Source organism: Gouania willdenowi, unplaced genomic scaffold (genome assembly GCF_900634775.1).
Source record: "Gouania willdenowi unplaced genomic scaffold, fGouWil2.1 scaffold_184_arrow_ctg1, whole genome shotgun sequence".
Taxonomy (NCBI): domain Eukaryota; kingdom Metazoa; phylum Chordata; class Actinopteri; order Blenniiformes; family Gobiesocidae; genus Gouania; species Gouania willdenowi.
The window spans coordinates 50,413-67,297 of NW_021144935.1; the positions used below are offsets into that span (position 1 = coordinate 50,413).

At 39.3% G+C, this 16,885-nt stretch overlaps 1 protein-coding gene, 1 long non-coding RNA gene and 2 other non-coding genes across 4 annotated transcripts; 2 read left to right on the forward strand and 2 right to left on the reverse strand.

Moving 5' to 3' along the window:
* Nucleotides 1-3,397: 3,397 nt before the first annotated feature.
* Nucleotides 3,398-3,471, reverse strand: trnaf-aaa (transfer RNA phenylalanine (anticodon AAA)). Its single transcript has one exon. It is a non-coding gene; the product is annotated as a tRNA-Phe (tRNA).
* Nucleotides 3,472-10,582: 7,111 nt separating this feature from the next.
* Nucleotides 10,583-10,656, reverse strand: trnai-aau (transfer RNA isoleucine (anticodon AAU)). The gene has a single exon. It is a non-coding gene; the product is annotated as a tRNA-Ile (tRNA).
* Nucleotides 10,657-12,545: 1,889 nt separating this feature from the next.
* Nucleotides 12,546-13,458, forward strand: LOC114458782 (putative protein TPRXL). The gene is made up of 2 exons (XM_028441172.1): nucleotides 12,546-13,047; nucleotides 13,151-13,458. The coding sequence occupies exons 1-2, from the start codon at nucleotides 12,546-12,548 to the stop codon at nucleotides 13,456-13,458; spliced, it is 810 nt and encodes a 269-aa protein (XP_028296973.1).
* Nucleotides 13,459-15,927: 2,469 nt separating this feature from the next.
* On the forward strand, nucleotides 15,928-16,498 carry LOC114458786 (uncharacterized). The gene is made up of 3 exons (XR_003673148.1): nucleotides 15,928-15,998; nucleotides 16,093-16,139; nucleotides 16,252-16,498. It is a non-coding gene; the product is annotated as an uncharacterized LOC114458786 (long non-coding RNA).
* Nucleotides 16,499-16,885: the final 387 nt, after the last annotated feature.

Genomic DNA, 16,885 nt, shown 5'->3' on the forward strand with positions numbered 1-16,885 from the left:
ATGATCCCACAGTCATACTGTGACCAAGCACTCAGTTAAATAGTGGAGGAGGCCTGATTGGGAATGGACCACACCTGGGTGGAAACATGAGGGAGCTAATTAATCACCAACCAATCACACAGACATCGCTGGGGGGTGGAGCCACAAACAGGAACACCTGAAACACAGACAAGAGTTAAACACATGACTAGACTCAAACCAAATAAACAAAGACACAGAATAACTTAAAGAGAACCCCAAAGGATAAATAATTAACAGAACATGATTCATACACATGACTTATTTACCTGTGATGTACCATGGTGATAATTGATAGTGTAACTCTTGCTTGTTTGAAAGTAGCAACAGTAGAACTATATTTGTGTGTAAATATTACTCATGTTAATGTGTATTAATGCTAGGCTAGGCTAACGTTGCATTGCTATTCCATTTCAATACTTATATTATTAAGCTATAGACTGGTCATATTATATGGCATATGTTCAGGTTCTAATGTCATGTAGACGACACAACAATTAGGCTACATAGAAGAGCTGAGCGTAAATGGAGATCAACAAAACTCCAAATTCATCTAGAACTGTACAAAATAAGTCTGCGAAAATTCAATGATGGCTTGTTCAAAGCAAGGCAGCAATACTTTTCTGAAATTATTGCCAAAAATGTCAACAACTCTCGCACGTTGTTTTCTGTAATTGAAAAGCTCACAACCCCCCCAGATCAGATAGCCCCTGAATTACTGTCAGCTGGAAAATGCAATGAATTTGCTGTATATTTCAATGAAAAAATACAATCAATAAGGTCAAACATCAGAACAAACCAGCAAAATCGCAAAAAGCTTGAACAGCTTCAACCACTGAGAGATGGGTCAACTACAATGTTAGAGTTTATTACAGTGAACCCAAAAACAATAGAGGAGACTGTTCAGCAGCTGAATCCATCAACGTGTTGCCTTGACACAATACCCTCAAACTTCTTTAAAACTGTTGTAAAGTCAATTGTCACTGATTTGTGTCAGATAATTAACTGCTCATTCCAATCAGGCACCGTACCAAAATCCCTGAAAGTAGCTGCTGTGAAACCTCTGTTAAAAAAGAGAACACTGGATGCCTCTATACTGGCTAACTATAGACCAATCAGCAACCTTCCATTCATGGCCAAGATCATTGAGAAGGTGGTCTTCAACCAACTGAGTCAATTCTTAACATTCAACAAAATATTTGATAAATTTCAGTCAGGTTTTCGTTCTCATCACAGCACTGAAACTGCTCTGATCAAAGTGATCAATGACATAAGGTTGAACACTGATTCAGGAAAAGTATCTGTTCTCATTCTATTGGATCTAAGTGCTGCATTTGACACTGTAGATCATACAATTTTGCTGCACAGATTGCAAACATGGGTTGGACTAAATGGAAAAGTAATGCAATGGTTTAAGTCATACTTGGAGGAGCGAAGCTATTTTGTAAGCATTGGAAACTTTGAATCTGACAGATTACCAATGTCCTGTGGGGTTCCTCAGGGATCTGTTCTTGGACCTCTTCTGTTTAGCCTTTATATGCTTCCTTTAGGACAAATTTTACAGAACTGTAAGGTTGATTATCAGAGCTACGCAGATGACACACAACTATATCTATCACTGAACCCAGATGACTATGGTCCCATTGAGGTGTTGTGTGACTGTTTAGAAAAAGTTAACTGTTGGATGAGTGAAAACTTCCTTCAACTAAACCATGACAAGATGGAGGTGATTATCTTTGGTAACAAGGAAAAGAGGACTGCTGTCAGCAATTATCTTGAGTCTCGATCTTTAAAAGCTAAAGACCAAGTCAAAAACCTTGGTGTTCTGATTGACTCAGATCTTACATTCAGCAGTCAGATCAAATCTATCACAAAAACAGCCTTCTACCACCTAAAGAACATCTCCAGAGTGAAAGGTTTAATGACTCAGAAAGATCAGGAGAAACTGGTCCATGCTTTTATATCCAGCAGACTGGACTATTGTAATGGTCTTCTGACAGGAATCCCCCAAAAGAGCATCAAACAGCTACAGCTGGTTCAGAACGCTGCAGCTCGGGTCTTAACCAGAACAAAGAGGTCAGAACACATTACTCCAGTTTTAAAGTCTTTACACTGGCTCCCAGTCAGCCTCAGAATAGACTTTAAAGTTCTGCTGCTGGTGTATAAATCTGTGAATGGGTTTGGTCCAGAATACATCAGTGACATGTTAGTCAGGTATGAACCCAGCAGGTCTCTCAGATCTATGGACACAGGTCAGATAGTGGAGCCCAGAGCTCACAGTAAACATGGTGATGCTGCTTTTAGTTGTTATGCTGCAAAGAAGTGGAACAAACTGCCAGCAGAGCTGAAGTCAGCATCCAATGTGAACATTTTTAAATCAAAGTTAAAGGCACTTTTTTTCTCTACTGCATATGATTGAGAGAGAGATTTTTAGTCATGTTGTTGATGTCATGATGATTTTACTGATGATTTTAATTGATTTTACTGATGATTTTAATTGATTTTACTGATGATTTTAAATGTTCTTATTGATTTTAAACAATTGAATGTTTTATCATGTAAAGCACATTGAGTTGCCTTGAGTATGAAATGCGCTATATAAATAAATTTGCCTTGCCTTGCCTTGCCTAAAACAATCTGGTCTGTTTTAACAGCACATCAGCCCTTGTCCTTAATATCAGCTAATGTATAAAGTCATCTAGTATTGTTTTGTCCTTGTTATCTCTAGCATCTGTCCAGGTTAGCAGTAGTTTTAATTTAGAGTTCAGTAAAACATACTTTGTCAAAACAAGCACAGTTGTAGCTATAGTGTGCTAATATATGTACATGTTTGATCATTAAAAATAGGCTACATTATTATTAGTCTATGAGTTTTTATTACATACAATGGTTAGATCATTTCACAGACAGGTTTCATTTAATGTCTATTGTGACCTTTCTCATTGTTTTGGATAAACAGAGTCCATGATTTATTCACTACATTGTAAGACAATGATTTGGATGAAAGTATAACCTACATTCTGCAGCTCCATCACAACTGTGGATACAAAATGATGGTTGGACACCTGAATACACAAGGCATACACATACAAAGTAAGTATTATTAGTATTTAACCTAAATTGTTCTGGGATTATTCATCAATAAATTGGTATTTGTTCTACTTGCTGATTTATTAAGATGTCAAAAAGAAGCTTCTTTACTGACAGTCATTCTAGATTTTTGGATATTTGTGAATTTTCTTCCTGGTTTAGGAATGATTAACAGTTTAGATATTCTTTATCTGTGTTTATTGTATACATATTCATACCTTGTCCTTTCTGACTCATACATTAACATTTACAACACATGAAAGCAGGTTTAAGGTCCTTGATTAATATCTGGTCAGTATGGGGTTTGAACCCATGACCTTGGTGTTTTTAGCACCACGCTCTGACCAGCTGAGCTAACTGGCCTATGAAGCTGCAAAAATGTGTAAAAATATAGTTGAGTTAAAACGATCACGGTTCTAAACACCTAGAAAGTTGGCAGGTGAAAATTCAGCAGTACTCATCCCTTAGCTTAAAGTTGCAGTATGTTTTTTTTTTTTTTATGTTATTTGGTCAAAAATCCATAATCATCTTTGAGCATATTGTAATCCAAAGTGTTCTGAGTGGACAGTGAATCTCTTCTCCTTCTCCAGGCTCTGAAAATGAAGTTTATCAATACAGAATGGATGTCAGCCAATCAGAGATCTTTCTACCAACACAGCAATCTTATGAGCTGTTTTAAACATTACTATTGGCTGCTGGAGCTGCTCATTAAAAGTCAATGTGTGTTCTTGATCTGAGAGTAGATAAAGTCCCATGGCTTTAAGGTCTAGATTATCATACAGATTGATAATCTGGTCCATGTGATTATAGAGAAGCTAGGAAACAATAGCAGTAATGATATTTATTAGGATATACTTTTTGCATGTCTTGCAGGAACCTCCTTATATATCTTTACAAGTGTCGTGTTCTGATTCACCAAGCAAGAAGGAAGAGGTGTTGAGCAGAACAAGCTACAGCTATAGCCAAATTAAAGAGCACTATTTAGTAAAGAACTGACTGTTACATTTATTGATAGACATTATTTATGGACAATTTATCAACTCAAATATATCTTTTGGTATGAAACATCATATTTGAAATGAGTAAAGGATCTTTGTGGATTCATCACCTTTAGGAAGGAACATGTAAAGGTCTGTAATACCAACTCTCACACAAGTCCAAATAGTGACGCTGACACTTTTTATATCAATGGTTCAAAATGGAAGAACAACTGTGTGGTTTATATAGAGACATTGATGAAGCCTTGGAACATTTATTCTATATTTTCCCAGAAACTGCACTGGCGTGCACGTAGCCAGGCTGACATCACCTGGGTTAAGAGAGTGAGTTGATATCTCAGTTCATAGTGCAGCTGCTCTCTGACAGAGAATGTTTGGTTAGGTGAAACCCGCTAACGGAGATAAATCCAGGATATACGTATCCAGCTTTGTAGTACAGGCCCACAGAGCTACACATTTTTAAACTACAGATGATCACTTCATCTTCATAATAAACATCTTTAGAGGAACAAATGTTTACACAAATAACACTTACAACTCCTTTCCACCACTTTTGCATCTAATGTCACATATGTTGACCAATTATTGTCACTTTTATCCTTTTTCATCATATTTCATGATTATTTTTGCCAATTTAACCACATACACCTTTTGTCATGCCCAATATATGAAAGTTTAAACTAATTGTTCCAATATTGACACTTTGAAAACACTTTTTCTGTCCGTTTTTGTCCATTCTAATTTGCAACTTTTAACCAATTTCTGTGGTTTTTAAAATCCCATTTCACAACTTTTTCCACTGTTTTTGGCCATTTTTTTCTGATTAAAACGAGGATTTATATCTTTAAGATGACTATATACTATGGCCCAAATAATAGTAAACATCCTGCATAACAGTGAATATTAATTTAATAAATAAATACACACACACACACACACACACACACACACACACACACACACACACACACACACACACACACACACACACACACAGGCTTGGGGAGTAATGGATTACTAGTAACAGCGTTATGTAATCTGGATACAAAAATAATGTAACTATAATCTGTTACAGTACATTTAAAAACATGTAATCAGATTACCAGTATTTTTATTAAAAATGGGATTACTTAGTGGGATTACTTCTTCAAAGCAAACAGAATATACACCGTGCAACAGATACACAGAGTGCACACACACATTGTGACACTTCGTAGCACTTCACCATAAACGTGAAACCAATACTGCCTGCCTAGCTGTTTACCATCATGACTCAGGAGTTTTCACTGCATGAAAATTCCTGAGTCACTGTTTGCTGTGACCACACCAAATAAAACATGGAAAGGTAAATTACAAAGATGAATCCAAAGTTAACTTCTGACACAAACTCTCTACACCATAGACTGTAAACACACATCTCCACTACGCATCCTCAAGTTGCCTTCACTGACTGCCAACGCTGTAGGAATTAGGAACATCTACAACGGACACATCCAACAAACAGCAGAGCTGTTACAATATGAAGCTATTATGCTAACAGCTAACTTATATGATATTGTGCAGTAACATAACAGCTGTATATGTGTTTGTTGTGTCTATCACTGCATGATGCAGAATAACTGCATTTGTTTCTCTAGGAAATAATTTTCAACAAATTGAATTAAAGTCACATCCTGTACATTACATGAAAGACATGCTGACACAGCAAACATAACTAATAATTAACTATGGAGCATGTTATTACGTAAAACATCTACTTTAGTGGCACTTTTTTCCTGTAATTTTTTAATTAATTTAAAACCAGAATCAGGAAAACAGAAGAACCAGAAACAGAAAAAAATAAAAACCAAATACAAATAAAATGGGGTATTTCTGATTGTTTTTTAAATCAAAATAACAATGGTAACACATTATATCATTTTGTTTGTTTGTCTTTTTTACAAAGTGCAGTTGATTCTATATCTATATCATAAAAAATCTATGACTGCAGGTGACAGATAGAACACATTTTTGTGGAGGTAAGTCTTTTAAATTAACGCATGCCTCGAGATGCGTTCAAAGTCCCTGGGAAACCCAGAAGTTTGTAAAATATCCCCACACAGCCCTGACACCAGGTGAAAACAAAAGAGGACATGTCTAAAACCAGACGTATGGTCACCATACATGTCATCATTATTTAATAATGAATGGAAAAAATAAAAATACAGTGTTATGGTTTGGTCACTTGGGGGAGATTTATTAAGTTTTTATTGTTATTAATATATGGACTTTTGGTATTGTTTACCATATTTGCATTGAAAAAGGAACCTTGGGATGAAATATTAATTAGAACATATTTTCAAATTAATATCAAAAGAATATTAATTCACTGGAACACATCTGTAACATTTGCACACCCAGAAACAAAATATATTATGACTGTAAATATCATGTCTGCTATTAAAAACTGTATATTACAATAATTAGCATATTAGCACACACTTAGCTATAATAGAGCTTTTCATCTGTAAACCCTTCTTAGAAACCAATGATCACACAATGTGTTGCCTGTTATCTCACGCTACGAGGTGACTATTGTTGGAATTGTCCCTGTATAAATAAAGTTTCATTGAATTAATATGTGACCTTTGACAAATAAACAGTGGTTGCAAATATCAAACTACTTATGTGTAACTCTATTGTAGTCCAGTCATCACATTTATAAACTACAATCTTAGTCATCTAGGATCTGTGCACCCTCAGAAAATCAGCTGCTCACATTATTTTGACCTGAAATCATCTGATTTTCCACCGTTTGTAATTCTTCTCCAGTCTGCATTGACTCCTCCCACCAGAGCGTCATGTTTAAGGGAAGAAGAAAATGAAAATTGATTATTTATTATTCATTTTATTTATGAGTTAAAAAATGCAGCTATATTCTGAAAATGAAAAAGCATTTCTGTTAATGGATTTTAAATTGAATTATGGTACAGATATACTTCCATAGTTTATGTAGTTGACGTAGCGTTCTTATTCTCTATTACAAGATCACAGTTGTTTTTGTTTGCAATGCCTTTGAATAAGTTGTTTTGTGCCTGACTTGGCTAGCTACGCCACAAGTTTTCCCTCAGTGTCCTTAGGTCTCACATGTTAGATGGACCTTGAACTGAGACATGTTTGAATACTTTACATTGTAGTGTTGCACAAATGTTTGATCATTTTGTTTTTGCCTTCTTCACGTGACAAATCACAGCACTTTATACAGCAGCATATTATGTGTTTTGTTCATTGCTGTTTGTTTTGCTTTAAAAAAAAAGTCTTAAATTATCTTAAATTTGACAAAGCAAAAAAAATTTTAACAAGAAATATTTTTTTATATTCAGTATATTTAACTTGTTATTGTGTTGTAGGAAGTTTGATTTCAAGTAATTTAATCTAATAATCATCCATTTCTGCTTATTTTAACCCTTTAGAATACTTATCTTGCTAACCACGACATTAATTTGAATGAAATTCAGTCTTCACACATTAGTTCCCAGTTAGGATCATGGAAAATAACATTTGCTTCATCTCAGTATCTAGTTTAGACTTTTTTTAGATCTGTGTCCTGGGTATGATGGGTTTACGAGGTGAACAGTACTCAGCCATGTTGGGAAGTCTAGAAATCACACAGCAACTCACCCAATCATTGCACTGGCCCATGCCAGAAAATACCACAGACCAAGTATTTGTAGTGTAGTCATAGCACTGAACAATTCTTTTTCGTCTTCTACAAGAGACAACAAAGATCTTCTTGTTCATCACTGCAATGTCAAAGTAACTGTGTGTGTGGACCATTTCAGGGACATCGTACCAGGTGTTGGTCACTGGGTCATAAGCGTCAGCAGACCTCAGATTTCTGGACCCATTGCTTCCTCCAACTGCAAAAATGTGGCCCATATATGCAACGACTCCAAGTTTATACCGAGGAGTTCCCATAGGAGTGATCAGTGTCCACTGGTTGGTGTCTGGGTTGTAATACTCAGCAGTATTCAGTACTCTATTACTCTGTCCTCCACATATGTAAATCTTGTTGTTCAGTGTGGTGCAGCTGGCGTAGCTCCTCCCTTCATTCATTGATGCAATGAACGTCCACTGGTTGATGTTGGGCTGGTAGCGTTCAGCAGTTCTGTGTGAGAAAACATCATCATTCCTGTAGCTTCCCATAGCGTAGATGTATCCCTTTAGCTCAGTAACACTCATTAAGGCCCGTGACTCCTGCATTGGTGACATCTCCTGCCAAGTGTGTGTGACTAGGTTATACCTCCACACTCTGTTAGAGGGGTCGGTCCATCTTAAACCACCACCCACAATGTGGAAGCATCTACCAAGGAAGACAGTGCTGTAGAATAATAAGTGAGTCATGGGATTCTCCAGACTAGGATGAGTGTGAACTGTGATCCAGCTGTTAGTTCTGTAGTCAAAGGCCTCTATGGTCTTAGAAAATATTCTAAACATCAGTAAGACGGCATTTGGCAAGCGACGGCAAAACAAGGTGTTGTTGATCCCAGACTCAGAGCAGAGTAACGAAGGTTGAGACATGACTTTAAGGGTATCAGAGACCAAGAGGTGGGACTCAGGGTTTGTTTTTACCACATCATTGTCAAGCACATTGTCTGTGATGTAACTTTTGTCCATCAGCCCCAGTCGTACCTTTGGTAACAGAGTAGAAATGGCTCCCTGTCGTTCCTCAGGCATGTGGTTTATCCATCTTAAAACACTTTGATAAACTGTGCTCTCCTGGGTCACAGTAAGGTCATCCTGACCCAGGATATCAGCCAGCTCCTGCGCCTCAAGCTGCAAAAACTCTTCACAGAGTGAAACTTCCTCAAAATTCTCACAGATAAAGTGAAAGGCCTCATATTTCAGTTGAAACAAAATGGGAATATACCAGACTTTAGTAAACTGCCACAGCCCAATGCATTTTTCCGGACAGAGGTTATCCTTCAGTGCTTCAAAGCATGTTTGTTCCAGACTCTTTACATTGAACTGATGCACTTCCATCATTAGATCAAAAATATAACTGTTGTCAGAGTGACAGAGATAAAGTAAATTCACTGAGTCCAAGTAGTTCGGGGTTATTGTGTCTCTCTCAGAAGGGTTTCCCTCATTAAAGAATACTCAAGGTGCTGCTGAGTCCTTTGATGTGTGACTAGCTCCTGATGATGTCATCAGCAGAGTGTGTGACGATACCTTCTGCTGGCTCCTGATTGGTGGATGGCATGACAGGTTCTGCGTTCTTTGATATCTGTGTGTGTGGGTGGGTGGGGGGGGGGGGTCTCAGCTATCAATCAATCAATCAATCTTTTATTTGTATAGCGCCAAATCATAACCAATGGTATCTCAAGACACTTTACAGTAGAGCAGTCTTAAGGACGGACTCTTCATTTTATGGATACACACATATGCATATATACGTATATACACATACATGTGTATCCCACACCCAACATGAATTCATCATGGCGGCAAGGAAAACCTTCTGTTAAGCAGCAGGAACCTTGTGTGGATCCCATTCCTATGATGAACAGCCATCCACGTTATGCTGTGTTGGGTGTGTGCAGAGGAAAGGGTGGAGACAGAGTTGTTGAGACTCTGTAACTCCACACTGAGGATCCCACGGACCTGCAAGACAAAAGCCAGAAGGAGTACAGGATCAAACACACAAGGGAAGAAGCAGACATAGAGGGAGTGTTAGAGAGAGGAATGGGATCCTCTCCGGTCCCTCTCTAACCTAAATGACCTCTCTCTTAACGCCCTCTCCAACCTCTCTCCAATCGAGCATGCCAGACCCCCCCTGGCAGTCTATGCCTATTGCATCTTAACTATGAGCTATGAGCTGGTTCCTAACTAAAAGCTTTACCAAAGAGGAATGTTTTGAGCCTAACCTTAAAGGTAGAGAGGGTGTCTGCCCCCCGAACCGTGGTTGGTAGATGGTTCCAGAGAAGTGGGGCCTGATAACTGAAAGCTCTTCCTCCTATACTACTTCTAGAGACAAATGGAACAACGAGTAGGCCAGCATTTTGAGAGCGTAGTGTTCTGGGGGGATTGTATGGCACTACAAGCTCCTTGAGATAGACTGGTGCCTGTCCATTTAGGGCTTTATAAGTGAGAAGAAGAATCTTGAATTCTATTCTATATTTTATGGGAAGCCAATGCAGAGAGGCTAATACAGGAGTAATGTGATCTTTAACCTAAATTGTTCTGGGATTATTCATCAATAAATTGGTATTTGTCCTACTTGCTGATTTATTAAGATGTCAAAAAGAAGCTTCTTTACTGACAGTCATTCTAGATTTTTGGCTACTTGTGAATTTTCTTCCAGGTTTGGGAATGATTAACAGTTTAGATATTCTTTATCTGTGTTTATTGTATACATATTCATACCTTGTCCTTTCTGACTCATACACTAACATTTACAACACATGAAAGCAGGTTTAAGGTCCTTGATTAATATCTGGCCAGTATGGGGTTTGAACCCATGACCTTGGCGTTATTAGCACCACGCTCTGACCAGCTGAGCTAACTGGCCTATGAAGCTGCAAAAATGTGTAAAAATATGGTTGAGTTAAAACAATCACGGTTCTAAACACCCAGAAAGTTGGCAGGTGAAAATTCAGCAGTACGCATCCCTTCGCTTAAAGCTGCAGTATGTTTTTTTTATTTTTTTTTATGTTATTTGGTCAAAAGTCCATAATCATCTTTGAGCATATTGTAATCCAAAGTGTTCTGAGTAGACAGTGAATCTCTTCTCCTTCTCCAGGCTCTGAAAATGAAGTTTATCAATACAGGATGGATGTCAGCCAATCAGAGGTCTTTATACCAACGCAGCAATCTAATGAGCTGTTTTAAGCATTACTATTGGCTGCTGGAGCTGCTCATTAAAAATCAACGTATGTTCTTGATTTGAGAGTAGATAAAGTCCCATGACTTTATATTCCAGCAGAAATCTCTAACGTGACTTTTGTCAAAACAAGAGGAAAAATGAAGACTGAGGTGGAGAAGCAACAGAATAAAGGCACAAACATGTTCATGACGAACAGAGTCACAGAGGTTCCTCTGACTCTGTGTGTGGTGGACTTCACTTGATCTGCTTTCAGTCCGTGCACAGTCTGCCCTGATTTAGAGAGAGAGTGATAACAAACGAGATAAATAGCTTGTAAAACTAAGAGAAACATTATCTAAGGTGGAGACAGAGAACAGACACATTTCATCTGCAGTGTGGAGTGTGTCTGCTCTGATCAGCTGCTTGTGTGAGGATCACACACACACACACACACACACACACACACACACACACACACACACACACACACACACACACACACACACACACACACACACACACACACACACACACACACACACAAGGCTCTCCCGCCCGGCTGTAGCTCGAGGCAATTCTTGGTAGTGAGGGCCAATCAGCTCTCGACTTGTGACCAAGAATTAACCAAGAATTGACCAATTGCTTCCCGAAGTCCCGCCCCACAGCAACCAAGAATTGACCAATCGCTTCCCGAAGTCCCGCCCCACAGCAACCAAGAATTGACCAATCAGAGGACTTCCATCATTCTTAGCCAGCGGACTTGGAAAATTACCGGAGATTTCACTGTACCACAGCATCGCTCAACATTACATCGATTTTTACAAGGTAAGTGCAATGAACTAAGTAATTTGTGTTTTTAAAACACTTTTTTAAAAATGAATTGGCAGGGTGTCTGTCTAGCAAGAGCCATTTTATTATATTCACGCTCGTAATTACGACGCTTTTACCTGGCACAACCCCCCACTACCTGTTTTTCTGGGGTTGTTTCGGCACTTAAACTCATTGTTTATAGTGCTTTAAGTCACGGCAAAGTGTTAAGATTTATTTTCCAGTGGTAGCTTAATTCATCAATTAACGTAATGTTACAAACGGAAGCGTGTATTATTTATTTACTGTGTTCTTAAACTGTGTTCCACTTATTTGTAGATTTGTGTATCAAACATTCATTCATTCATTCATTCATTCAGTCAGTCAGTCAGTCAGTCAGTCAGTCAATCGTTTATTCATTCATTTCCCCCTGATAGGGCAAATGTGTGTAGATAATTCAGTACTTTTTTATATTTATTCGAGGTTAGCATCTAGCTCCTCCTTTTTCTTTTAACAAGTTTGCTAATTAAAAACTTAGCTGTGTTAGGAATAACATGTTAATTCTAAGTCAGCGTGTGTACATAATATATGCAAATATTTGCTGTTAATTAAACATTATCTGCTCATCTACTACAACTAAGCAACTGCTGAAATGCCTATTCAGTCTTTTTTATTTCTTTGTCAAACAGATGGAACCCCACTTTTTTAGACGGGCTGATGGTAGCTTAAAAATATCTGACTCCTTTGAGGCAATGGAAATAAAAAAGGCTAATAAGGGAAAGCCATGGATGCGACCCTTGTCCCCGGAGGCTGTGATGGATAAGGCTCGAAGCAACCTGCTGGAGCACAAAGGAGATCCATCCAACAGAAAACACTTACTGGGTTTCTTTGAAATCCACTTTGGTGTTTTCCGTGGACAGACCTTCAAGTGGGTGCTGGAGAATGCTCTCGGGTATGCTGCTTACCTTGTGGCTGCTATGAGGAGGGATCCCACAGGAGGCAGCAAGGATTCAACAGATCATGCCCACAATAAGCAGTGTTTCAGGGAGTATGTGGAGCTCTTTCCTTCAGGCAATATTGCTGTTGCTATGAAGGAAGAGCAGTATGTTGAGAAAAAGTCTCAGCAGACAGTCACCACACAACAGAGCTCTATTCAGAGTAAAGGATCACAGCCTTCTCCTAAGAAATGCTCCTCTGTTGCCTCCCTGTCCTCCCTCTTGGTCAGGAAAGGCGAGCAAAACTTAACCCAGATGGTGAAAAGGCTGGTGTCTCCAATGAAAGTCAGACCATGTAAGGAAACATGTGATTACATGTTACATACATACATACATTCATTTATTATTTGTCTGCCATTCAGTAGTTGTGATGCTTTTTCTTTTTCTTTTTTTGGTAGCTTTGACGCATGCACGTACGCAGCCCTCGTCCACCATCAGTGGCCCCACCGCTTCAACTCCTCCCACCTCTGTACCCTCATCGTCCTTTGTGGAGGAAACTCCATCCACCTCTGCAGTCCCGGGACCCTCCTCTGCCCCTGGACGCTCCTCATCTGCCCCCGGCAAACCTGTGTCTGAGCCTGATGACATCACTTTGCTGGCAGAGGTCTTAACCCTCCTGTTGTCCTCATTTTCTGTATACACCCTGTGTCCTCCGGGTCAAAATGACCCGTCTTCACTAAACCCCCAATATAAGCAGCTTAATTGAATTTAAACACCAAATTTCATCTTGCTTGAAGAAACAACTTGTCATCCACCACACAATGTGTGAATACTTGAGTTTTCCCCCTTCACTTGTATTTCTATAGCTTAAGAAAAGAAAAAAAAATGTGCAAAAAGGAGTTTTGAATGCATTTTTATTCATCCCAATGACTCATTTTCTTTCTCCAGTGAACAATTTAAGACAATGTACAATACAAAAATATGAAAAATAACATAACCCATTCAACTAATTAGCACATGTAGGGCAGTATGCAAGTGCACAGCCTTTGCAGATACATTTCTTACACCTGCAGCGCACAGTATGTGTTTTACAGTCCTTCTTTTGAGGGCAGAACTGACATCTCTTCCTCTTACTTGCCCTAGCTGGGGAAGTGGCTGTGGTAGCTGGATCCTCAGGTTGATCAGGAGCTCCTGCACTCTGAATAGCTTTCACAACTGCTGCTGAGGCTTCTGTGACATGCTTCCTTCTTTCAATGAGTGGAATTACAAGTGCCTTTCCTAGTTGCTCCAGGAACACCCTCCTCTTGTTCTGCTTACGAGACATCCAGGTCGGGTTGATCTCTCTCCAAATCACAAAGGCATTGTAGGAGGAAACATCAGTGATGTTGTGGAAGATGACCAGGGGCCAGCGGGCAGTCATCCTTCTGCAGCTGTATGTTCCAATCACCTTATCTAGGTTGTCCACACCTCCTTTGTTGCGGTTGTAGTCTAGGATGATGACTGGCTTCCTGTCCTCACGATCGCTAATGTCACCCTCTGCGTGCAGTGTGCTCAGAAGAACTACATTCTTGTTTTTCTTTGGGAGGTAAGAAACAAGAGTGGTGGTGGGCGTGAAGGCAAACTTTGTTGAGAAGACCTCTCTCTCTTTTGATGCAAGCAGTGCAGGTGGGAGCTCAGGCTTGTTCTTTCGAACTGTACCAACCATGATGATCTTCCTCTTCAGGAGCTGCTGTCCGAGTTCATAAGAGGTGAAGAAATTGTCACATGTCATATTGTGACCCCTCAGTCCCTCTGTCACATCAAGCACAACTCGTATCCCCTGGTTCTTCTGTGGGCATCCACTGGTCGGCTTCCCGGTATAGACTTGCATTTTCCAAGCATAGCTTGATTTGGCATCGCAAGCCACCCATGACTTGATCCCATAGGCCTGCTAAGTAGGCCTGCAGGTCAGTCTCATCCATCTTTTTCCAGCTGTCTCCATATTTGCGAAAACCCTCCAGATTTGTCATCTCCAGGATTATTTTTTCTATTGCAGGTGTGATAAACAGGTAGAATGTAGAGACAATGTCATGGGCATGAGAAACGGCATACCTTGTGGGTCCTGGGGTCATCTTTATGACGTTTTGTTCTGCATGCCTGCCGTGTTGGTCATATGCTGCTGAGGACCATGGTATTTTGCCATTTTTTGAAAGGAAAGTCTCTCTTTCAGCTTCAGGGTTTTCTTCTTCTGAAGATGATTCATTTTGCTCTGGGTTATATTCCTCCCCATCTTCTTCTTCTGATACATTCTCCACTTCCGCTTCTGAATCAGAGTTGTCTTGCTGGACATCTGAGAAAATCAGCTCTAGAGCCTCTCCAACGTTATAACGCACACTCATGGCTTCAGCACAGACAGAATTCGGGGTCGTGTCATCTGCAGCACCTTTATAACCTCTGGAAATCCACAGAAAAAGAGCTCTGCAGTCTGCGAGAACACCTTTGTGTTGTTTACGTCAGCTACTGTCTTGTTCACGTTTACTACTAACTGATCTGAGACTGATCAAAGGCACAGTGGTCCGCGAGAAGCCCACCTGATTTGTCTTCTTTACTTCTGCTACTGATTGATCTGAGACACAACTAAAACATTGTAACATTCTGTGGTGTGTAAATAACTCTGTGACCTTGATTTCAACTCTTTTTGCCTCACGGGTCATTTTGACCCGAAGACCACCTTTGTACCTTTTTTTGTACAGCTTACATGGAAATGTGAATAAAAGCAACATTTCACTTTTTTTACTGTTGGTGCCAATCTAGGAAAAGTCATAAAATTTCAAGTTAAAAAAACATCATTTAGGGGATTTTTTTTTGGTTTTTAACACAGTGGCGGGTCATTTTGACCCGAGTACAACAGGAGGGTTAAGATGGGAAGAGGCCCAAACGACAAGTTAGTCAACATTACATTATTTTTAAAAAAATATCAGTCTTTGATCATTGATTTTATTTATTCATTTAGTTTTTGCATTTATATTATAAATGAAAAATAAATGTATATTATGTACCTCCTTTGTATTTATGTCTTTTGCATTCATATGTTATTTCAGAAGCTTTCAAATATTTTGTTTATGTTGATATTTGCTTTTAATTTTTCATCTATGTTTTTTGCATTTTTTTGTGCGTGCTTTAGCACAGAGAGTCTGTCTTCCAGCTGGCTGGATAAAGACGCTCCCTGAAGTAGACCAGAAGTGGAGGTCAAAGCAGCTCCTTCACCTGCTGTGACCGCTCTGCTCCCCCATTCCACACAAACAGTTTCTCCTGCAGAACAGTCTAGTGAGTTTTACACAACTGTTTCTAAAATCTCACCTTTTGCTTATTTTTTTAAATTTAAAATGTTTTACTCTAAATACTTGTCTTTTTCTTTTAGCATCAGCGCCATCTACTGATCCATCTCCACACTCCTCCTCATGCCATGTAAGAAGTTGTTTACCTTAAAGAAAAAAAAAGAAAAGTTGCAATAGCTTGGATTGATGAGTGTGCACTGCTGTCATCAGTGGTTCTTTTTTCTTGTTTTTGTTTTTGGTAGGATTCAGTTGGCCCTGATAACATTGAAGGGTATGGTGCAGTGCAGGATCTGGCTGATTACTTGGCTGGACTAAGAGACCACCGTCTTGCGCTGACTCAGGAGGAATGTAGTCAGGTCATTGCTCTGTGGCAGGAACTGGGGGAGTATGACAAAAAAAAAAACTGTCTACCCAGCTCGACACCAGACCAGCCTGAGCAAGGGACGATTCCGGGCTACGAAGAAGATTGTGGCTCCAGGTGTGGAGAGCACCAAAAAGTGAATTAAACTAGGAAAACACAATATCTGGGTTATGTAAAAAAAAAGTGAAATATAATGTAAGTCACACATTATTGTAATGTTTTTAAAGCAGACATTATTTTTAACTACAGGTCTTTCATCGGGGCTCACAGTCCTGCACAGTGGCCCGACTGCAACAGAGTGGTTGAGGCGATCTTTGTCAAGCTTTTTGCATCTACCCGAGCACTGTGCGCTGTGAGGGAAAGAAGCTGTCAAGATACACTGTGGTGATACAAAAACATCAGGGAGTGCGTAGTCACAAACGCCAGGCTGATGAGCGAGACCACTATACAGCTGCCTGAAGTAAATGCTGCAACAGTTTCACAGTGGTGAGTAGGATTTATATAAATATACATAT